Source organism: Bufo gargarizans, chromosome 3 (assembly GCF_014858855.1).
Source record: "Bufo gargarizans isolate SCDJY-AF-19 chromosome 3, ASM1485885v1, whole genome shotgun sequence".
NCBI classification, from domain to species: domain Eukaryota; kingdom Metazoa; phylum Chordata; class Amphibia; order Anura; family Bufonidae; genus Bufo; species Bufo gargarizans.
This window is the reverse complement of record NC_058082.1, coordinates 259,458,532-259,482,566: the sequence shown is the minus strand read 5'-3', so window position 1 is coordinate 259,482,566 and position 24,035 is coordinate 259,458,532. Positions and strand designations below refer to the sequence as shown.

At 46.8% G+C, this 24,035-nt stretch overlaps 1 protein-coding gene across 1 annotated transcript in view; it reads left to right on the top strand.

Annotated features, from left to right (window-relative positions):
- The window catches only part of LOC122932231, a 78,805-nt gene that overhangs the window by 41,214 nt on the left and 13,556 nt on the right, over positions 1–24,035 (top strand). Inside the window, exons 5-6 of the mRNA XM_044286525.1 lie at positions 9,257–9,343; positions 9,428–9,553. Coding sequence (XP_044142460.1) covers positions 9,257–9,343; positions 9,428–9,553 — 213 coding nt within the window. The remainder of the gene's footprint in view (positions 1–9,256; positions 9,344–9,427; positions 9,554–24,035) is intronic.

Here is a 24,035-nt window from a genome sequence, read left to right as displayed (position 1 = left end):
AATGTCTCAACAGAAATCGAGACTCATCAGACCAGGCAACATTTTTCCAGTCTTCAACAGTCCAATTTTGGTGAGCTCGTGCAAATTGTAGCCTCTTTTTCCTATTTGTAGTGGAGATGAGTGGCACCCGGTGGGGTCTTCTGCTGTTGTAGCCCACCTTTCTTTCCCATTCTGACATTCAGTTTGGAGTTCAGGAGATTGTCTTAACCAGGACCACAACCCTACATGCATTGAAGCAACTGCCATGTGATTGGTTGACTAGATAATCGCATTAATGAGAAATGGAACAGGTGTTCCTAATAATTCTTTAGGTGAGTGTGTGTATATATATATATATATATATATATATATATATATATATAAAAGATGAAAAAACGAGGCAGCACTTCCAGCTTTTGGTGTACGGGTGAAGACCCCAAACTTTAATCCAAGCGACGTTTCGGCCTACTCAATGAGGCCTTTATCAAGCTACATAACAGTGCAAATAACTGGGTATATATACCCAGACTACAATACAAATGAGTGACAATCAGTGGTTACACCTGTTAACAATCAAGTCACATGACCTAAGACTACATCGTCACATGGTGTTCAAATATAATAAACATAATACTTTTGCTCCTTTTTACGCATCAAAAGGTGTTCATCTTATTCATCGGAACATAAGTGATGTGCACAGCAGTTACAGTGCGTATACAATACATCATATATAGAGGATCCAAGCCCCTTTTATACAGTGACCATTATAAAGAGCAGTGCATAAAGAGTTAAAATCATATGCTGCAGTTGCAGCTGTACCATATTAAAAATTGGAGGGAGCTCACCATCTACAAACATTATGCTTGTCCACATCGCCATGCCGTCAGCGTTGGCGTCCCCCAGTCGGCAGTGCGCATGCACCGGACCAGACGGCTCTGGCCGCGCCCCCGACAGCGCCACGCCCCCACGTCACGCTCCAATGGACCGCAGCGTCATCCACCGGAACGCACGCAGGAGCCGCAGCCGCTGGGGGAGGGAGGCCAGAACATGTGGCTCAGTGCACGTCACGTCGCAGGCGGGACCCCGCCGTCACCATGGCGATGTAAACAAGCCCAGACAAGCGGACGAGCCCAGTACGGCCAGAGCAAATACATGCGCACAGATCCAGACTAGCAATGTGTTTGGAAATGGCCAAGGGGGAGGAAAATCAAGCCCAGCCACCAGCTCAGGCGATTAAATCATCCCCCTTTGCCATCACCAATCACTTCATGTGGTGTGGCTGTCATGGGACACACTCCTCCCATCAGCATACACAAATTCAAGATAGCGTGTATGTCAAGTCACTGACCCTCAGATGTGTGGTCAGAGACGCGCATACACCAACAGTCTATAAGTACATTATAAAACAATGTTGGACATATAGTGCAATCATGTAATGGTCCCAGGCCGTCTGACGTCGTCCCGTATGCGTCCACATGTAATTTCAAAACCAGATCCATATCCAAAGGACTAGGGTGGCTCCATCCAATACCAAGATAAAAGTTCATCAAGCTAATCAAAACATCCTGGAATAGAGGAAATACAGTGTCAGTATATCATATTAGTATATTCAAAAAGCGTGCACTGTTATGTTTCTCCTACACTAGACTCAACGAACGAGTAACCCCCACGTTGATGAGCTACACACATATCCTTCATCCATATAGTTCCCATCTACACTCAGCATTGAGGCCATCTGGCTTCAGTGTGTGTAATCTGTGTATCCACAAGATCTCACGTTGCTTCAACAATTTTTCCCTATTGCCTCCCCTTTTAAGTGGGGGGATGTGGTCTATAACCCTGAATTTAAGATCCTTTTCTTTGTCCGTCAGAAGAGGAGAGACCTTCCGGTGCCCAAGCACTTTGTCGAAGCAGGACACAAAGAAAAGGATCTTAAATTCAGGGTTATAGACCACATCCCCCCACTTAAAAGGGGAGGCAATAGGGAAAAATTGTTGAAGCAACGTGAGATCTTGTGGATACACAGATTACACACACTGAAGCCAGATGGCCTCAATGCTGAGTGTAGATGGGAACTATATGGATGAAGGATATGTGTGTAGCTCATCAACGTGGGGGTTACTCGTTCGTTGAGTCTAGTGTAGGAGAAACATAACAGTGCACGCTTTTTGAATATACTAATATGATATACTGACACTGTATTTCCTCTATTCCAGGATGTTTTGATTAGCTTGATGAACTTTTATCTTGGTATTGGATGGAGCCACCCTAGTCCTTTGGATATGGATCTGGTTTTGAAATTACATGTGGACGCATACGGGACGACGTCAGATGGCCTGGGACCATTACATGATTGCACTATATGTCCAACATTGTTTTATAATGTACTTATAGACTTTTGGTGTATGCGCGTCTCTGACCACACATCTGAGGGTCAGTGACTTGACATACACGCTATCTTGAATTTGTGTATGCTGATGGGAGGAGTGTGTCCCATGACAGCCACACCACATGAAGTGATTGGTGATGGCAAAGGGGGATGATTTAATCGCCTGAGCTGGTGGCTGGGCTTGATTTTCCTCCCCCTTGGCCATTTCCAAACACATTGCTAGTCTGGATCTGTGCGCATGTATTTGCTCTGGCCGTACTGGGCTCGTCCGCTTGTCTGGGCTTGTTTACATCGCCATGGTGACGGCGGGGTCCCGCCTGCGACGTGACGTGCACTGAGCCACATGTTCTGGCCTCCCTCCCCCAGCGGCTGCGGCTCCTGCGTGCGTTCCGGTGGATGACGCTGCGGTCCATTGGAGCGTGACGTGGGGGCGTGGCGCTGTCGGGGGCGCGGCCAGAGCCGTCTGGTCCGGTGCATGCGCACTGCCGACTGGGGGACGCCAACGCTGACGGCATGGCGATGTGGACAAGCATAATGTTTGTAGATAGGTGAGCTCCCTTCAATTTTTAATATGGTACAGCTGCAACTGCAGCATATGATTTTAACTCTTTATGCACTGCACTTTATAATGGTCACTGTATAAAAGGGGCTTGGATCCTCTATATATGATGTATTGTATACGCACTGTAACTGCTGTGCACATCACTTATGTTCCGATGAATAAGATGAACACCTTTTGATGCGTAAAAAGGAGCAAAAGTATTATGTTTATTATATTTGAACACCATGTGACGATGTAGTCTTAGGTCATGTGACTTGATTGTTAACAGGTGTAACCACTGATTGTCACTCATTTGTATTGTAGTCTGGGTATATATACCCAGTTATTTGCACTGTTATGTAGCTTGATAAAGGCCTCATTGAGTAGGCCGAAACGTCGCTTGGATTAAAGTTTGGGGTCTTCACCCGTACACCAAAAGCTGGAAGTGCTGCCTCGTTTTTTCATCTTTTGTATACCGTGGAGGAGCGGCCTGCCTCTGTGGGGATTTGCACCCAGTCCATTGGCTCTGACTGTGCTGCTGCACTATTTGTGTTTTATATATATATATATATAATAGTATTTTTCCTTTTTGAAAATTTAAATAAAACGTTATAAAAAAAAAATGCATTGATTACAAAATAATAATCGTAATCACAAAGGGGCATATAAATAGCAGTTATCTTCTTGAGGGATAGTGTTTGGTGACAGTGCTTAGTAGATCACTTAGGCCTAGTTCATATCACCGTTTCTCCTTTCCGTTCTCCGGCTCCGTTGAGGAGCAGGAGAATGGAAAGGACGGATTCTGCAGATAACTGAGACCTAACTGAGCGTAACAGAGCCTAAAGACCCCATAGACTATAATGGGGTCCGTTCGGTGTCCGCTCAGAACATGATTTTTGAGCGGAGCCGAAAGTCCTGCATGCATATATATATTTTTTTGCAGTTCATAGTGGATTGATTACACAGAGAAAAAGTTTAATTTGGTATGGAAATAACATCACCAGTGCCCAAGGGCGGTCCAGAGCCCTGCAAGTTCTCCAAGCCCTTCCAGTAACCCTGTCCCAATGACTACACCATGGCCTTAAGGCTGAGTTCACACGGGCGAGATTTCCGCGCGGGTGCAATGCAGTAGGTGAACGCATTGCACCTGCACTGAATCCTGACCCATTCATTTCAATGGGGCTGTGCACATGAGCATTTTTTTTCATGCATCACTTCTGCAATGCTTTAAAATCGCAGCATGTTCTATATTCTGCGTTTTTAACGCAGCCCTGGCTCCATAGAAGTGAATGGGGCTGCGTTAATAACGCATTGCATCTGCAAGCAAGTGCGGATGCAATGCGTTTTTCACTGATGGTTGCTAGGAGATGTTGTTTGTAAACATTCAGTTTTTTATCACGCGTGTGAAAAATGCATCAAAACGCATTGCATCCGCGCGGAAAAAACTGAACAACTAAACGCAATTGCAGCCAAAACTGACTGAACTTGCTTGCAAAATGGTGCGAGTTTAACTGAACGCACCCTGAACGCATCCGGACCAAATCTGTCACGCTCGTGTGAACTCAGCCTAAGGCCTCTTTCACACTACAGTATGTTGCATTCAGTGTTTTGCGTTCCGTTTTTCACGGATCCGTTGTTCCGTTTTTTGCTTCCGTTGTGGTTCCGTTTCCGTTCCGTTGTTCCGTTCCGTTTTTCCGTATGGCAAATACAGTATACAGTAATTTCATATTAAAAATTGGGCTGGGCATAACATTTTCAATTGATGGTTCCGCAAAAAACGGAACGGATACGGAAGACATACGGATGCATTTCCGTATGTGTTCCGTTTTTTTTGCGGCCCCATTGACTTGAATGGAGCCACGGACTGTGATTCTCAGCCAAATATAGGACATGTTCTATCTTTTCAACGGAACGGAAAAACGGAAATACGGAAACGGAATGCATACGGAACACATTCCGTTTTTTTGCGGAACCATTGAAATGAATGGTTCCGTATACGGACCGTATACGGAACGCAAAAAACGGACCGTATACGGAAAGCAAAAAACTGTAGTGTGAAAGAGGCCTAAGCCTTATTCACACAGTCAGTGTTTGGTCAGTGATTTCCATCAGTGATTTTGAGCCAAAACCAGGTGCGGCTCTGAACACAGAACAGGTGCAGATCTTTCCCTTATACCTTACGTCTGTGGAGGCTCCAATCCTGGTTTTGGCTCACAATCACTGATGGGAATCACTGACCAAAACACTGATGTGTGAATGAGGCCTTAAAGGGAGATTTCCATCTTAATAACTGCCCCCTGTCCTGCAGAAAAAAAAGAGAAGGCATTTCTTCAATCTCTTTGCTTGCTGTTCATTGTCAGGGGTTACTGCTGTGATCTTGCAGCAGTGGTTGTGCTGTGATCCCCTTTGATGCTCACTCTGATGGGCAGGATTGCAGGAGGGTGCACACTCATGCATACATGGCAGCTCCCAATCTGGACACTGCACTGCATCACATCATCATCATTCATTGGGACAACTCCAAGCCAAGCGCTGCGGGCCTCAGGCTGCTCTGCAGAGCCAATGCTACTAATGAAACGTTTTGTTAGCAGCATCGGGAGCATGAACTGACTAGCATGGCCTGTCACTCACATACAAGGTTTCCACTCAGCAAAGAGGAAGGAAATTCGAAACTCTGGATCTTTTGAAAAGCAAAAAAAAAAAAGGCAATACCCAATCTCTGACTCGTTACCTTACTCTATTCCTCTTTTTTCATCTCCTTTCTACTTTCCGTCGCTGTGTCCACGACGACCGGATATGATTTAAGTGATATGCTATGGCTGGTCAAGACACCTATATTGGGCTCTGGGCATTTGACTACAACTAACTGCTCCACCCTGCATTAGGAACCCTTTGAAAACCTGGACTTTGTTATAGATCCGAAAGGCTTCAGGGACCCTTCTTCTGCTTGCTTTATGTCTCTTGACTCATGAATGCTCTACTCTTGGTCGTTGCACACAGTGATATTTCTTGTTTGTTATTATTCCTTAATAAAAAGAGATTTAACAAAAAAAGGCAATGTAAGACAACCCCTTGAATTCACAGTACCAAATTTTGGCAATGTCACTGTTAGCTGCATTGAAATCTTGCACATGTGCCCTTTGTTCCCATCCTGTTCAATGCAGCTAACAGCCACGTTATCAAAGGTGGGCATCAGGGTTTAACTGGCCCACAAGAGTGCAAGAGGATCCTCTGGGGGGCCCCAAAGTTCCAGGAGAGAAAAAAAACATGTGGCTGCCTTTGGAGTCAATCACCTGCCACTAGGGCAGGCATGTCCAAACTGCGGCCCTCCAGCTGTTGCAAAACTACAACTCCCAGCATGCTCTAATAGCTGTAAGCTATCCAGGCATGCTGGGAATTGTAGTTTTGGAACAGCTGGAGGGCCGCAGTTTGGACATGCCTGCACTAGGGTCTATATCTTTGATTCAGAACCTTTTGGAATTTATTGATGACTAGCAGAAGGACCCGGCTTCGCATGGGTATATTTCATTTAATCTTTGTGTGTGTCGTTAAAAGATGTCGACAGTATCCACAATAACAGTGACATCTACAGTACCCCGCCCCTTCAACAGTGACCTCCACAGCAGCCTGCCCCCTTAACAGAAACATCCACAGCGCCCTCCCCTTTAACCTCCACAGCGGCCACCCATTTATTAGTGACCTCCACAGTACCCCGTCTCATTAACAGTGATTTCCACAATAACCCGCCCTCTTAACAGTGATCTCTACGGAGCTCTGTTCCCTTAAAATGTGACCTCCACAACACTCCTCCCCCTTAACAGTGACCTCTACAGCACCCGGCCTCTTAATACTGACCTCCATAGCAGCCCGCCCCTTTAACAGTGACCTGAACAGCATCCCACCCCCTTAACAGTGACCTCCACAGCAGCCGCCCCTTTATTAGTGACCTCCACAGTACCCCATTTCCTTAACAGTGATTTCCACAACACCCTGTCCCCTTAACAGTATCCTCTACAGCAATCTGCCACTTAACACTGACATCCATAGCAGACCATCCCCTTAACTGTGACCTCCACAGCAGCCTGCCCCTAGGGTGGCCAGAGGTCCTGATTTAGGCAGGACAGTCCAGCTTTCAGACTCCCTGTCCTCCGTCTGGTGCAGGACCTAAAAGGACACAGGGGTGTTCTTTTGAACAGCTCACTCTCAGACAGCAGAACTCCCTCCCACCCCTGCAGCTGACAGGAGTTGATTTTTACTTTAATTTCTTCAATCCCCGTTGGCTGCAGAGTGGGAGGGGATGTGGCTTAGCGGGACCTGGGGGCGGGGTTTTTAAGTCAGTCTTTTGAGGGTGGCCTGAATGGCCACCCTACCTGCCCTGAACTGAGACCTCCATAGCACTCTGCTCCCTTAACAGTGTCATCCACAGCGTCCTGCCCCTTTAAAGCTGACCTGCAGCAGTGAAGAAAAATGGCTGGGTTGTTATGGAAACCTGGTGTAAAACTGAGTGTATGTGGAGACTAAGGGCCTGTGAGCTTCTATTGGCTGATAAGGGTCATGTGACCAGGCTTCTATTAGATAATGCATTTTTGGGGAATATCTCACACAGGGATGTTCTTTTGAACAGCTCACTCTCAGACAGAAGCACTGTGCTGTCTGAGCGTGAGCTGCAGAGAGAAAGTCATCCTCCCTCCCACCCCTGCAGCTGACAGACGTAGATTTTACCTTCATTGTTTCAATCCCTGTCGGCTGCAGAGTGGGAGGGGACTTGGTCTAACTGGATTGGGGCGTGGCTTAGTGGGACCTGGGGGTGGAGTTTTTAAGTCCGTCCTTTGAGGGTGGCCTAAATAGCTTCCCTACCTGCCCCCTGAACTGTAACCTCCACAGCACTCCGCTCCCTTAACAGTGTCATCCATAGCGCCCTGCCCCTTTTAAAGCTGACCCGCAGCAGTGAAGAAAAATGGCTGGGTTGTTATGGAAACCTGGAGTAAAACTGTGTGTATGTGGAGACTAAGGGCCTGCAAGCTTCTATTGGCTGATAAGGGACATGTGACCGTGTGTATGGCAGCTGGGCTATGAAGAGAAAGACTTGCAGGCTTCTATTGGCTAATGCAGGTCATTTTTTGGGAATATCTCAGGAACGGTACGTCCTAGAGAGCTGAGAGCCCCCACAAGATTTCATTCCAAGTAGCAACGGATGTGTATACCAAGTTTAGTTGAAATTGATGGTTGCGTTTTTGAGTGATCGCGGAACATACATACATACATATATACAGTATGTCCTTCTTTATATATATATATATATATATATATATATATATATATATATATATATATAGATACAGGGGTTGGGCCTGAAGATTTGTTTCCTCTGGTGGGCTCAAGGAGTCCCAGTCTGACACTGGGGTTGTCTTGAGGGGAATACATACCTGCAGTCTGTACTGGTTTCTGGTCCCAACATGTAAAGTCCAGGGAAGACAGCCTGAGAGCCAAAGAGCACCAACATAGAGACACAGAGCAAGAAATGAGGGGGGGGGGGGGCATTTTAAAGGAGAATCCTGGAGAAACCCTTTAAAGGCATTGTCCACCCCCCAGGGACCTTTCAGCCAAACCCTCCATGTCCCTGGGCCTATGGAGGAAAGCATACTTGCCTGCTCCCTGCTGTCCACTGCTGCTTCACTTTGGTCCCACTAGACAACATCCGGTTTGACGGGCTGCAGTGGTGTGACACATTGATGTGACGCATGGAGGGCACATCACTGCTGTGGCAATTTATTGACTGCAGCAGCACACGTGACCCCTGTGAGACCAGATGTGGATGAGCAGGACCACAGCATGGCAGTGGGGGACTGAAGGACCCAGGACCCTGTGGCAGGGAGCAGGAAAGTTTGCTTCCCTCCACAGGTCCAGTGACATAAGGTGGGTCTGGCCGAAAGGTCCTCAAAGGTGGACAATCCCTTTAAACATCTTTTTCTGTGCAATCAATTTGCTATGTACTGCCAAAAAGGTATGTGCCCACCCATTTATCATTGCCCTGCCAAGGTTTGTCCCTTGGTCAGCATAATTCACATTACATACTCTCTAAATGCATCAAACTTTTTTACCCATTGAATGTGTCTGCATTCCCAGATGACGGAGACACCTTACATGGATTTGTTACTTAATGTAAATTCTATGTACCTCATTAAAAACTGCCTTTTTGCCCAGAGCAACCAATCATAGCTTGGCTTTCATTTAGTAAAGTGCTTTTGAAAAATGAAAGCTTCAGTGTGATTGGCTGCTATAGGCATCAAAAACAGTTTTTCTTATAGACAGTTTTAATAAATATGCCCCTATGTTTTTTCCTTCAGATACCAATGCAAAAGTAGATATTACAAACCAAGTGATGTACTCTACTGTGAAGAAAGAGCCAGTCCATCGTCAGCAACAAGGAATAAGTGAGCACTGAGCCATTATAACTGCAAGATAACATTTTCTTACTGCTTTAACTTTTCTCTAAATATATCTTTTTGTTTTCACAGATTCTGCATATAATGGCCCCAACTATAAAGCAGAGTTACAGCTACCCAGCATGAATGACAGATTTTCATATACATCTTATGATTCCGTTGGACACATCACCGACATTGATTACGTGAATACAGACAGTGAGTTACTCAACTACACTTACAGTAATGACTTTCATTTTTCAAGGGGTTTTCTGGCAGCCAACAATATCATTAAAATGGTTTTCTATTAAAAAAATAAAAATAAAAGCCACACTTCCCTCAGGGATGTTCTGACACTCCCTGGTCCTCCATCCTTATATACTTCCTGGTCCAGCAATAACATATCGACACAGGGGCATTTAATCTCTGCAGCCAATCACTACTGATGTGCAGCATTTTTAGCAGTTTTAGGCTACTTTCACACTAGCGTTCAGAACGGATCCGTCTGCATTATATTGTCAAAAAATGTTTAAGTGTGAAATTAGCCTGAACGGATCCGTCCAGACTTTTACATTGAAAGTCATTGGGGGACGGATCCGTTTGAAGATTGAGCCATATTGTGTCATCTTCAAACGGATCCGTCCCCATTGACTTACATTGTAAGTCTGGACGGATCCGCTTGCCTCCGCACGGCCAGGCGGACACCCGAACGCTGCAAGCAGCGTTCAGGTGTCCGCCTGCTGAGCGGAGCGGAGGACAAACGGTGCCAGACTGATGCATTCTGAGCGGATCCGCGTCCACTCAGAATGCATTAGGGCTGGACGGAAGCGTTCGGGTCTGCTTGTGAGCCCCTTCCAACGGAGCTCACAAGCGGACAGCCGAACGCTAGTGTGAAAGTAGCCTTAAGTAGCACTTTAAATAACAAATCTGTACTTCTCCAGCACCACTGCTCTCATGACCCCTCATCTGTCTCCTTTTACAACAATGTAGCAATGATGTGCCATACTGACACCAGATATCGGTTACTATTTTACATTAGTTCAAAGGGTGTCTGTCAGTAGTATTGATTATGCTAAACTGCTGGCAGCACTATGAAGGGACTGAGGAGAGCAGTACAAACATATCTTTTGTAAAGCACTTGTGTGAACATAAACCTTTATCTTGTCAGGCTCTTGTCCTTCAGGCACCCTGGAGGCATTGAGCTACTTCACAGCCCCTCTCCTCTGCATGGCACCTGTAGTGGTCTTCTGGTTAGATGCTACAACTGTCCCTCAGAGTAGAGGGGAGCAGGGGCGGATTAAGTGCATGATGGGCCCGGGGCTCTCTACCCAACTTGGGCCCCTCCCTCTATTTTAGTTTAGTTGTTTTTTCTATGTGAAGAGGCTGTGGTGCTTCGTGAGCGCCACAGTCTCTTCCTAGGCCATATGACATCACATTCATTGTTACTTGGCCTAGGTGCAGCTCAGTTCCATCTGAGTGGTTGGGGCTGAGCTGCAATACCAAGCACAGTGCTATCAAATGACATTGCTGAACAAAGAGGCTGCGGAGCTTACTGGAACATCGCGGTCTCCTCAAACAGCTTATTGGCCAGGGTGCCAGGAGTCGGACCCCCACCAGTCTCATATTGATGACCTATCCTGAGGATAGTCCATCAATATATAAATCCCAGAGAAACCTTTTACCTTATGCTATCTGTAGTGTTACATAGGACTGCAAAAATACCCAGGAGCCATTGGCTCCTAAACTGAAAAATTTAGGAGCAAAATTAATTTTTTTGTTGCCAAATTTAAAATACATACCGTATTTTTTGCTTTATAATATGCACCTGGATGTAAGACACACCCCAGGTTTAAAGGAGGAGAATAATAAAAAAATATTTTCAACCTAAAGGTGGGCTAAAACATGTGCAGTACATGGGTTCATACCTATGGATGAAGGGGGTTATAGTCATATAATATAAACACTGTTAAGTGTACCGTAATTCACCTGTGTTATAACCCCCCTCCCTCATCCATAAGAATCTTATAGATGAGGGGACTTATGGTCACATTTAATATACACTGGTCATTATGGTACAATTCCTGGACAGTGTTAATATTAAATGTGACTATAAGCCCCTTCATCCATAGAAATTCACTAATGCACTGCTGCACATAGGTGTTTTCCTATGAATGAGGGGGGTTATAGTCACATTTAATGCAAACACTTAGGCCAATAATAGTACAGCTCCTGGACAGTGTTTATATTAAATGTGACTATAGCACCACTCATCCTAAAGGGTGCACCCATGTACCCATGCTGGGCATTTGGGTCGGCGTTGGGCCCCCCAGCGATGTCGGGCCCGGGGCTACAGACCCAAACGCCCCAATTATAATCCGCCACTGATTGTATCTCGGTGCAGTGGAAGCAGATACAATTGAGTGCAGGGTCCGCAGTCAGAAAACGGCGGCCCTAAACATCTACCGCTCCTGCTGGAGCCCCTTCAAACACATGATCAGCGAGGATGCCGAGAGTCAGACCGCCACCGACCTAATACTGATGGCCGATCCTCAGGACAGCGGTAATAGTCTTTCATTGGCTTATAACGTTACACTTAACCCAGCCGGTGTAAATACAGGGGGTCGGTGGCAGTATTAACCCTTTAAATAAGATATGCATCCCAAGTGGATCCATTCTGTGTGGATGTGCCCAAAACATATGTGACTACATGTGTCAGCCTAGTGAATGACTACTACTCCCCACAGGCAGCGTGTAAAGAGGCGCAGGCGAGTTGCGGGTATAAATGGCGCAGACACAATGCATGAGCAGAGGACGTGGCAGGAAATCAATACGGTCTCGCTCCCGCGGCAGGGGTTCAGTCAGCAGTATGGGGTGCGCCACAGTCTTATCTACCTATAGGGAGGTATGTACTGAGCTCCCCCTGGTGGTGGCTGCAGGCAGCCGGACGTTTTCAGCTGAATTTAATGATTACAAATAGGGAGCAATATTCAGACCCCCCCTTGTGGAAAGCCCAAGGGGAGAAAAAAAATCTGTGTCACGTGTAGCCCACCATGGCAATATATATTTATACACTAAGCCGAACCTATTACTCCACCCAGTGGCAGCACTGTAAGAATGCCTCATTTATGCCTCTTTATAGTATAATGTACCCTTAGTACTCCTCAAAAAGGCCTCCATAAGTGCCCCCTATACAGTATAACACCCCCATAAGTGCACTCCACACAGTGGGAGGCCCCTTAAGTGCCCCCTATGAATTGTGTGACACCCCCAAAAGTGCACTCCACACATTATGAGGCCCCCTAAGTGCCCCATGCATTCCTAACTTTGAAATAAACCCATCCCATGTTCCCACAAGGAGCGGTGCAGAGCAGGACTGCTCTTCTCCCGTCTACGTCATGTGTGGCCCAGCACAGCAGGTTCGGTGATGTCACTGTATCGGGCCCGCCTGCGCTGAACCACTGGCAGCAGCTAAATGGTGGAGCAGGAGGAAGCTGATGGTTCCTTCTTCACCGCTGTGTCCAGAGGATCCACATACAGATGAAGTCGGAATATGCGGCAGCTCTCAGGGACCGGAAGACAGAGAGCGAAATTAGGGACAGTCCTGCTGGATCTGGAATGGTCGGAAGGCAAGGTCATACTGTTTATAGGGACACTGTGCTGACACTAATGATGGGGGTCACGCTAACAGTGCTCCTAATGGAGGTACTATGGCTGTTTTTGGGGTGTGGCTGTTACTCCTGGTTGGGGTCTCCTTGTACCATGTGCATAGACCTGAACTGCATAAATAAAAAGGAACCAAAGAACTTAGAAAACCCAGAAAGATTTTATTAACGAAGTTCATTAATAATATAGAAATTCTGGAGATGTTAGTGGAGCTCTGCATCATGGATATCTGGCGGGATGGTGGTCCTCTGCATCATGGATATCTGGCAGGATGGTGGTCCTCTGCATCATGGATATCTGGTGGGATGGTGGTCCTCTGCATCATGTATATCTGGCGGGATGGCGGTCCTCTGCATCATGTATATCTGACGGGATGTCGGTCCTCTGCATCATAAATATCTGGCGGGATGGCGGTCCTCTGCATCATGGATATCTGGCAGGATGGCGGTCCTCTGCATCATGGATATCTGGCAGGATGGCGGTCCTCTGCATCATAGATATCTGTCAGGATGGTGGTCCTCTGCATCATAAATATCTAGCAGGATGGTGGTCCTCTGCATCATAGATATCTAGCAGGATGGTGGTCCTCTGCATCATAGATATCTAGCAGGATGGTGGTCCTCTGCATCATAGATATCTAGCAGGATGGTGGTCCTCTGCATCATAGATATCTAGCAGGATGGTGGTCCTCTGCATCATAGATATCTAGCAGGATGGTGGTCCTCTGCATCATAGATATCTAGCAGGATGGTGGTCCTCTGCATCATAGATATCTAGCAGGATGGTGGTCCTCTGCATCATAGATATCTAGCAGGATGGTGGTCCTCTGCATCATGGATATCTGGCAGGATGGTGGTCCTCTGCATCATAGATATCTAGCAGGATGGTGGTCCTATGCATCATAGATATCTAGCAGGATGGTGGTCCTCTGCATCATAGATATCTAGCAGGATGGCGGTCCTCTGCATCATGGATATCTGGCAGGATGGCGGTCCTCTGCATCATGGATATCTGGCAGGATGGCGGTCCTCTGCATCATAGATATCTAACAGGATAGCGGTCCTCTGCATCATAGATATCTAGCAGGATGGTGGTCCTCTGCATCATAGATATCTAGCAGGATGGTGGTCCTCTGCATCATAGATATCTAGCAGGATGGTGGTCCTCTGCATCATAGATATCTAGCAGGATGGTGGTCCTCTGCATCATAGATATCTAGCAGGATGGTGGTCCTCTGCATCATAGATATCTAGCAGGATGGTGGTCCTCTGCATCATAGATATCTAGCAGGATGGTGGTCCTCTGCATCATAGATATCTAGCAGGATGGTGGTCCTCTGCATCATAGATATCTAGCAGGATGGTGGTCCTCTGCATCATGGATATCTGGCAGGATGGTGGTCCTCTGCATCATAGATATCTAGCAGGATGGTGGTCCTATGCATCATAGATATCTAGCAGGATGGTGGTCCTCTGCATCATAGATATCTAGCAGGGTGGCGGTCCTCTGCATCATGGATATCTGGCAGGATGGCGGTCCTCTGCATCATGGATATCTGGCAGGATGGCGGTCCTCTGCATCATAGATATCTAACAGGATAGCGGTCCTCTGCATCATAGATATCTAGCAGGATGGTGGTCCTCTGCATCATAGATATCTAGCAGGACGGTGGTCCTATGCATCATAGATATCTAGCAGGATGGTGGTCTTCTGCATCATAGATATCTTGCAGGATGGTGGTCCTCTGCATCATGGATATCTGGCAGGATGGTGGTCCTCTGCATCATAGATATCAAGCAGGATGGTGGTCCTCTGCATCATAGATATCTAGCAGGATGGTGGTCCTCTGCATCATAGATATCTAGCAGGATGGTGGTCCTCTGCATCATAGATATCTAGCAGGATGGTGGTCCTCTGCATCATAGATATCTAGCAGGATGGTGGTCCTCTGCATCATAGATATCTAGCAGGATGGTGGTCCTCTGCATCATAGATATCTGGCAGGATGGTGGTCCTCTGCATCATAGATATCTGGCAGGATGGTGGTCCTCTGCATCATGGATATCAGGCAGGATGGTGGTCCTCTGCATCATGGATATCTGGCAGGATGGTGGTCCTCTGCATCATGGAAATCTGGTAGGATGGTGGTCCTCTGCATCATGGATATCTAGCAGGATGGTGCTCCTCTGAACGATGGTGTTCCTCGGGTATGATTAGGTAATTGAATCAGATCTGTGATCCTGTGCTGTATCCGGTGGTAACACATCTGAATGGACGGTGGTATTTGTGTAATCTTCAGCCCATTCATGACCCACAAAACAGATGTTCTTAAAGAGATTCTGGTTTATTTCTTCAATGTCGTTTTTGTAGACTTCACTATAAGGCACAGGAATTGCTTGGTTGAGAAAGTCACTTAGATCATCAGCCGGCAATGTTACTGGGGACTCGCTTCTTCCAGCCTCCAGGTCCGCCCAGTTGATAGATCAAAAAAATGTCTGCTGTGTGGAAGACGCCATACCCGTGGACTAGGAAGGGACACTCGTTGGAAAGCCTTAGGATGTATCTCTCGGTAATGTGGGACTTTAATGACTTGGATTTTGACTGTATCTTAATTGCCACCTGCTCTCTACAGACGACATCTGTCGCCGAGATGACTTTGCCGAACCCACCCTCTCCGAGTATGTGATGGTAGCAAAACTTATCCGCACTTAAAGAGGCGCAAACTCTCTGGAGGCCGGAGCAGGACTGGCTGAGAGCTAGCACAGGTTCCTCATTTTTGATTTTTTTCTTACCCTGTCTGGATTCTCTGGTTTTGCTACCGTCAAGTTGCTCGCTTGATCTTTTCCTCTATGGCAGTGATGGACTGGACGGCGTTTTTCCATCTGGTGCTTCTTTTTCGGTCCCGATCCTGGGTCTCTTATGTGGAACTCGCTTTGAATCTTTCTCCTCCTCATTTTCGGCCGCAGCCTCCTCTTTTTTCCTCCCTCTACGTCTTTTCCTGGAGCTCATTGTCAACGATTCCAAAAGACGTTAAAAAATAAAGTCAATTTACATCCAAACTCGCAAATAACACAGAAGTGTCGCGCCAGTTTGAAGTGTCTGGAAAGACTGAGCTTCAGGAGTCTCGGAACTGTAAAAAGGAACTCTATGATGTCATTGGTGATTGTGATGTCATAGTCTACAGGAGGTTGCCAAGTCCTGGTTTGTGATGTAATCTGATTTGCATATTCAGTGGATGAAGGAGGGCACTTGATTGTGATGTCATGGGATTTGCATATTCAGTGGACAGAGGTCAGCAGTGGATTGTGATGTCATGAACTCCATCTTGAAGGGAAGGGGAATGTACAAAGTCTGTGCGGATGAGGCAAACCAAGGCCCATCACTAACATATCTGATCTTATTACACTGGTTTCCAATGGGGGCAACATATAGTAACCACATGCCGTCTCACAAGACCCCGACCCCCTGAACTGAGGTGTTGTGAGGGTATTTTACATAATTAATCCCTCCATGACCAGCCTGTTTAGGGCCCTATTGACCAAGGGATTTTTTTAAAAGAGCTATATTTTTTTTATTTTTCTGTCTATGTAGCCTTATGAGGGTTTGGCTTTTGTAGGACAAGTTGCAGTTTTTAATGGCACCATTTTGAGGTACACATAACTTTCATTAACCCTTTCTGCATGGGAGATAGGAAAAAAACAACAATACTACGTTTTTACATTCTAAATTTTTCATCAATCACAAACAACATGATGAGGTTACTCTCCGGGTCAGTACCGTTACTAAGAATGCCACGTAGGGTGGGTTCACACTAGTGTTAGGGATTCCGTTATGGCTTTCCATTATAACATGGTTATAATGGAATCCATAAGACGGAAGGACGACGGATCCGTTCCTCTGCCCATAGACTTCTATTAGGACGGAAAGGAAAATGAATGCATTGGGGACCGCAATTTGCGCTCCCAAATGCACAGGCATCATGTTCAACTTGTATGGGTCCGTGATCCGTCCTACTACATGGTGACCTGAGGAACGTGATTTTCTTCACCCATGTGCCTCAAAAGGTGCAGTCTATTGCAAGCCCCCCATAAAACCATTCCCCATCCCTCCAAGCCAGTAGGCCCTGTGAGGGTCAGGAACAGGTGGCCCACTTCAGCCAAAGCCAAGGAAGAGCTTGTTGTTGCTCTGGCTTCCACCTCAGGTGTTAGCCAAGAGCCTTAGGGTCCTTCTTCTTGGACCGATGAGCTGACAGTTTATCAGGAACGAAGCAGATGCTCCCGATAATCATCAGCATTTACATCCCTCGCCGCATGGGGACAAGAGAGCGATACAGCGACCGCTGGTCCCCATAGAAAGTCATTGTTCCAGTGCAGTAGATCATTGTTTATACGCCACGATCTGCTGAGCAGGAACGATGATTTCTGGTGCTGCCGGAACGACACAATCACCTGACGGTGATCGCTAGTAGCTTATTGGGAATGGGCATTTGTAGAAACACTCTTACCTGATAATCTGATAGATCACTGTATTGAATAAAAGGACCCTTAGTCGAGGTGTGGCTCCCGCCCCCCCCCCCCAAAGGCGAAAGACAAGAGGTTGAGGGGGGCGAGGAACCTAATGGCCATACACGCCCATCCCCAGACCTCAGGGGATAACCCATAAGGGTGCCGGACCCTGCAAGTCCTTGTGACGGACAATGTGAAAAGTTAACACACAGTGAAACAAAATAAATAAATAAAGTGTGCCTTATAAAAAAATTATCATCTTGCCCAGCCTGAAGGCCCAAGCAAGGAGAGGTGAGTACGCTTCAAACGTGGGAAAGTGAAGGGAGTCCAAATGTGCCATCAATGGACTCCAACCTCCAGGTCACCACTCCTGGGGCACTTCTCCACCTCAGGCTTTTAAAGGCCATTCAAGTGGCTGTAAATGGGCTGTGTCTGCTGGAGCAGGAGTTCCGGAATTTCAGTGGCTGTGCTCTAACTCATAGAGAAGGGCCCAACACCTCTCACATTGATGTGCTCCACAACCTGAGGAACATGATCGGATGAGTACAGGATAGATGAGGATTCCCTGGTTTAGTCTTCCATCCCAAGAAAATATCTGCAGCGAATACCAGTCATGCTTCGGTGTGGGAGGGAAACACCACACCGAGCATAGGAGGGAAGGGGGAAACAGGGAATCAGGCCTGAGAACTAGGGAAGGAAGATGGACACCTCCTAGTGAAACCCTAACCAAAATATTAGGGATAGGGCATATGTAGAAAAAAGGGGATGGCTGTCTCTACTCACTTGTCCCCGAGCGCTCCCATAATGAAGCCAAGTAGACCCGGCCTCTCCTGTGGAACATCGCAGGTGGTGCGATGATGTCACCACGCCGTCTACGTCACCATTGATACCCTTTTTCTGTCTACGCTGCTGTATGCTCAATTGTATCCAGGGGCGGATTAAGTGCATGATGGGCCTGGGGCTCTCTACCCAACTTGGGCCCCTCCCTCTATTTTAGTTTAGTTGTTAGTTTCTATGTGAAGAGGCTGTGGTGCTTCGTGAGCGCCACAGTCTCTTCCTAGGCCACATGACATCACATTCATTGTTACTTGGCATAGGTGCAGCTCAGTTCCATCTGAGTGGTTGGGGCTGAGCTGCAATACCAAGCACAGTGCTATCAAATGACATTGCTGAACAAAGAGGCTGCGGAGCTTACTGGAACATCGCGGTCTCCTCAAACAGCTTATTGGCCAGGGTGCCAGGAGTCGGACCCCCACCAGTCTCATATTGATGACCTATCCTGAGGATAGTCCATCAATATATAAATCCCAGAGAAACCTTTTACCTTATGCTATCTGTAGTGTTACATAGGACTGCAAAAATACCCAGGAGCCATTGGCTCCTAAACTGAAAAATTTAGGAGCAAAATTAATTTTTTTGTTGCCAAATTTAAAATACATACCGTATTTTTTGCTTTATAATATGCACCTGGATGTAAGTCACGGTATGGGCAATCGAGGGTTACTCACTTTTCTGAGGAGAACCCTGGGCAGGCATGCGACAGTGAAAGAGAGGCAGACACTAGTTCCTCTGGGGCACACTCTGTAGATAGGGACCAGGCCTGATGGTATGTGAGGTGCCCTGGATGTTGTAGGTGTTATGAGTGCCTTAGGTAAGGTCCCTTTAAGGATCGTGACGCCAGTGCCTGTAACGGTGGCACACCAGTTTGTAGGAGGATTAATAGAGTACGCAGTTGGTAAACCAAACGTTGCTTTACTTTATGGAAACAGTCCAACTTTATACATACAGTTGCAGTAGATGAAAATAATGCAGTCCTTTCTAGTACAAGTGCACAGCAGGTTTACTTCACAATATGGCAGGTATAATCTTGCAAGATACTTGGAGGGCAAACAGTTAATGCTTTGCAGTGCAATGCTGCTCTATCCCCTCAGCTATTCTAGCTGGCTGGATCCCAAGGCCCGGATGCCTAAGTGCTGGCTTGAATCCTTGGTATATAATCCTTCCTCCAGTATTGGCACTTGACTAGATTACAATACCTCCTTTTCCTGACTGTCTTGTCTGTTGGAAGGGAAAGGTGGCTGCAGGTCTCTCCCAGGAGGTGCTCTCCTACTACTGGGGTATCTCAACTGAGCTATCCTTAGCCTCAGGAGCTTCAGGCTGACTAGGTGACTCCTCTAGTCCCCTGGAATACACTAACTCTCCCCTGTCTGGGCCGTCCTATATATAACTAGGGCTCTCTAGCTCCCTCTAACGCCTGGGAGGCTAAACTGCACCCTGACAGCATTGTACTGCAAAGCATTAACTGTTTGCCCTCCAAGTATCTTGCAAGATTATACCTGCCATATTGTGAAGTAAACCTGCTGTGCACTTGTACCAGTTAACACAGGGAAATACATGCACATGGCATTCAATGCAATAAGACACATTAACCCCTTTTGTGTAGTGCCCACCTTTACCTAGTGGGACACTACACAATTCCTGGACATTATTAATATTAAATGTGACTATAAGCCCCTTCATCCATAGAAATTCACTCATGCACTGCTGCACATGGGTGTTTTCCTATGAATGAGGGGGGTTATAGTCACATTTAATGCAAACACTTAGGCCAATAATAGTACAGCTCCTGGACAGTGTTTATATTAAATGTGACTATAGCACCACTCATCCTAAAGGGTGCACCCATGTACCCATGCTGGGCATTTGGGTCGGCGTTGGGCCCCCCAGCGATGTCGGGCCCGGGGCTACAGACCCAAACGCCCCAATTATAATCCGCCACTGGAGGGGAGGAGCTGTAAGACCAGAGAAGTGAAGCTCCACCTCTAAAGTACTTTGCTGTAGCAGAACATAGTAGAATAAAAATGAATTTACACTAGTTCTGATAGTAAAAACTCCACAAAAAAGTATGTTTCTCCTGCTGTCCTCAGCCTCTACGTAGTGTTGCCAACAGTTTAGCATGATCAAAAGTGCTGACAGACTCCCTTTTAGTCCAAAAAACCCCTTTAATGTAGTTGTAGCAGTTAAAGGGACACTAAACCCAGAAATTAATAGAAAAATTAATAGTAAAAGAGAACACACATCCTGGATTTTGGCAACTGTCCCTTGGTCCCAGGACATGTCAGGTAGCATGTCAGGATTTCAACCGTATCTGCTTCCCGAGGACACAGATAAGGTTGAATGCAATGGTGAAGCAAAGAGCCATCAGCCACCTGCTCCACCGTTCCCATTGTTGTACACCTCCCAGCAGGCAGGCACGATGCAGTGATGTCATCATGCCTGTTGAGCTAAATGAGACACCACAAGCCGGGGAATGGTGAGCTAAAGGGGGCATATGAATAGTGACCTTGTTAAAGGGGCATATGAATTGTGGTTATCTTCCTGAAACAACCTCTTGAAATGGAGTGTGCTTGGTGACAGTGCTTGGTAGATCACTTAGAAGTGGATTGCACAGAGAAAAAGTTTAATTTGGTAGGTAAATCACATTAGTGCCCAAGGACGGTACAGAGCCCTGCAAGTTCTCCAAGCCCTTCCATTAAACCTGTCCCAATGACTCCACCTTGGCCTAAAAGTGATATTCTCATCTAATTAACTGCCTCCCGTCTTGCAGAAAAAAAAGAAAAGAAGAAACGTAACCAATATATTCTTTTTTTTCCTGAAGTATCTCCTTTTCTTGTTTGGGATCTTTCTTCCTTATCTTTGCTTACTTTTTGTAGTCAAGGGTTACTGCCACTGCTGTGATCAAGGGTTCAATTAAAACAGCGTTTAATCTACCTGTAGGTATCAATAAAAATTTGTCTCCTATTAAGTAGAAAAAAGAATTAGAGGATAATAACCATATGAAAGACCAGAGGAAATCATGTAGAAAAATGCCTATTGAACACCAGTTATCTCACTATTGCTGCCAGTGAAGCGTAAGGAAATATATAGCCCGAGAGGGTACCTTGATAGTCTAGATCACGGGTGTCAAACACAAGGCCCGTGGGCCGAATCCGGCCCGCCAGACCTCGTTATGTGGCCAGCGTAGCCGCCGCCGGCCGCCAGCCTTCACCTTTTATTATCACTTCCTGCAGGCTCCTGTATCGGGTAATCGCATAAGGAGCGCTGTGCATTACCGGTACTTACAACTACAAGCGCTCACCGAGAGGAGGGAGGAGGCAGGCTGGGAGGATGGGCGCTGGCAGTGTGAGTCACTACGTCACGCGCCTGCGCCGCCCACTTTATGAATGAAGCAGGCGGCGTGGGCGCATGACGTATGACTCACGCTGCCAGCGCCCATCCTCCCAGCCTGCCTCCTCCCTCCTCTCGGCGAGCGCTTGTAGTTGTAAGTACCGGTAATACACAGCGCTCCTTATGCGATTATATACATACGGTAACCATTAGAGATACGATTATACAGTGAGCGGGGCCCGTGTAGTAAAATAGTCACTGCACGGGCCCCGCTGTCATTATAAAAGCAGATGCCGGCCCCTAGCCCGTGTATTGAGGGTCATTCACTACAGGGACACTTATGGAGGGGATCTGTGGATGACACATAGCATAAGATGCTATATATGTGTCATCCACAGATCCCCCCCATAACTGTCATACACAGATCCCCCATAAGAGCCACCCACAGATCCCCCATAAGTGTCCCCCACAGATCCCCCATAAGTGTCCCCCACAGATCCCCCATAAGTGTCCCCCACAGATCCCCCATAAGTGTCCCCCACAGATCCCCCATAAGTGTCCCCCACAGATCCCCCATAAGTGTCCCCCACAGATCCCCCATAAGTGTCCCCCACAGATCCCCCATAAGTGTCCCCCACAGATCCCCCATAAGTGTCCCCCACAGATCCCCCATAAGTGTCCCCCACAGATCCCCCATAAGTGTCCCCCACAGATCCCCCATAAGTGTCACCCACAGATCCCCCATAAGTGTCACCCACAGATCCCCCATAAGTGTCACCCACAGATCCCCCATAAGTGTCACCCACAGATCCCCCATAAGTGTCACCCACAGATCCCCCATAAGTGTCACCCACAGATCCCCCATAAGTGTCACCCACAGATCCCCCATAAGTGTCACCCACAGATCCCCCATAAGTGTCACCCACAGATCCCCCATAAGTGTCACCCACAGATCCCCCATAAGTGTCACCCACAGATCCCCCATAAGTGTCACCCACAGATCCCCCATAAGTGTCACCCACAGATCCCCCATAAGTGTCACCCACAGATCCCCCATAAGTGCCACCCACAGATCCCCCATAACAGTGCGTCACCCACAGATCCCCCATAACAGTGCCATCCACAGATCCCCCATAACAGTGCCACCCACAGACCACAATTAGTTCAAAACCCACCAAAAGCACACCTTTTGGTTCAAAATATATTTTTTCTTATTTTCCTCCTCAAAAACCTAGGTGCGTCTTATGGGCCGGTGCGTCTTATAGGGCGAAAAATACGGTAATACAGCATTATGTCAGTGTTATCCAACACATTCCAGAACTGTAAGGGTTACATAGCATCATAAATGAGTATAATGCTATGTGACCCCAGTCAGCGCTTGCAGGTCAAGCTTTCAGAGCTAGTTATGACTTACATTATTACAAAAAACAGTAATAATTAAATGCAGTGATAATAATTTATGATAATAAAGAGTGGACACATAGTCCTACAGATACAACCGGCCCTTTGAGGGTGACCAAACTGCTAATGCGGCCCCCGATGAATTTGATTTTGACACCCCTGGTCTAGATGGTCATGCTGGTCCTCTTGGGAAATGTGCACTTGTTTGTAACCTGGACCATGACCCGCTTGTGATTTTCATCCAATACTGGTACTTTGGGTCATCTGGTGGTTGACAGTAGTCAGGAGTGATTTCTTCTTCTGTGTTTTTCAGGTCAGGTCCCCTGTGGAAAACAGCCTTAAGTATCCCTATAAATTCCCTAACAAAACAGGGAAGGGGCTGGTCATCCCTACCACCACAGAGCACCCTCCCTGACAATGGCGACCCTTTCTGGAAGCTCTCCCACATATTTGGATCTATGCCCTGATACACCCTAATTTTGCCCAATATGACATGTTTCTGTCTTGTTGTTGGTGGGCTTCTCAGGGGACTTGGAAATTAGGGGTTAAGAAGTAATTAGTGATGAGCGAATCGAAGCTGCCGAAGTGTAATTCGATCCGAATTTCAGGAAAAATTCGATAAGGTCAGAACTTCCTCACGTTTCATGCTAATGAATCGTATTTTTTTCCTAAAATGACTGCTGCACGTGTGAGGACATGGAGCAGGTAACTCTGGAAAGGCGGGATCACCATAATGCCATGCATGCAGCCAATCAGCAGCCAGCCCTGTCATGTCACAGCCCTATAAATAGCCTCAGCCATCTTGGATTCTGCCATTTACCAGTGTACTTAGTGCAGGGAGAGACGTCAGAAGGCGCTAGGGACAGTGCTAGAAAAAACTTCATTGTGCTAAAAAAAAACAATTTACAAGTGCAGGGAAAGATTATTCAAGGTTTAGGGAAAGGATAGGGAGGAATCATTCCACA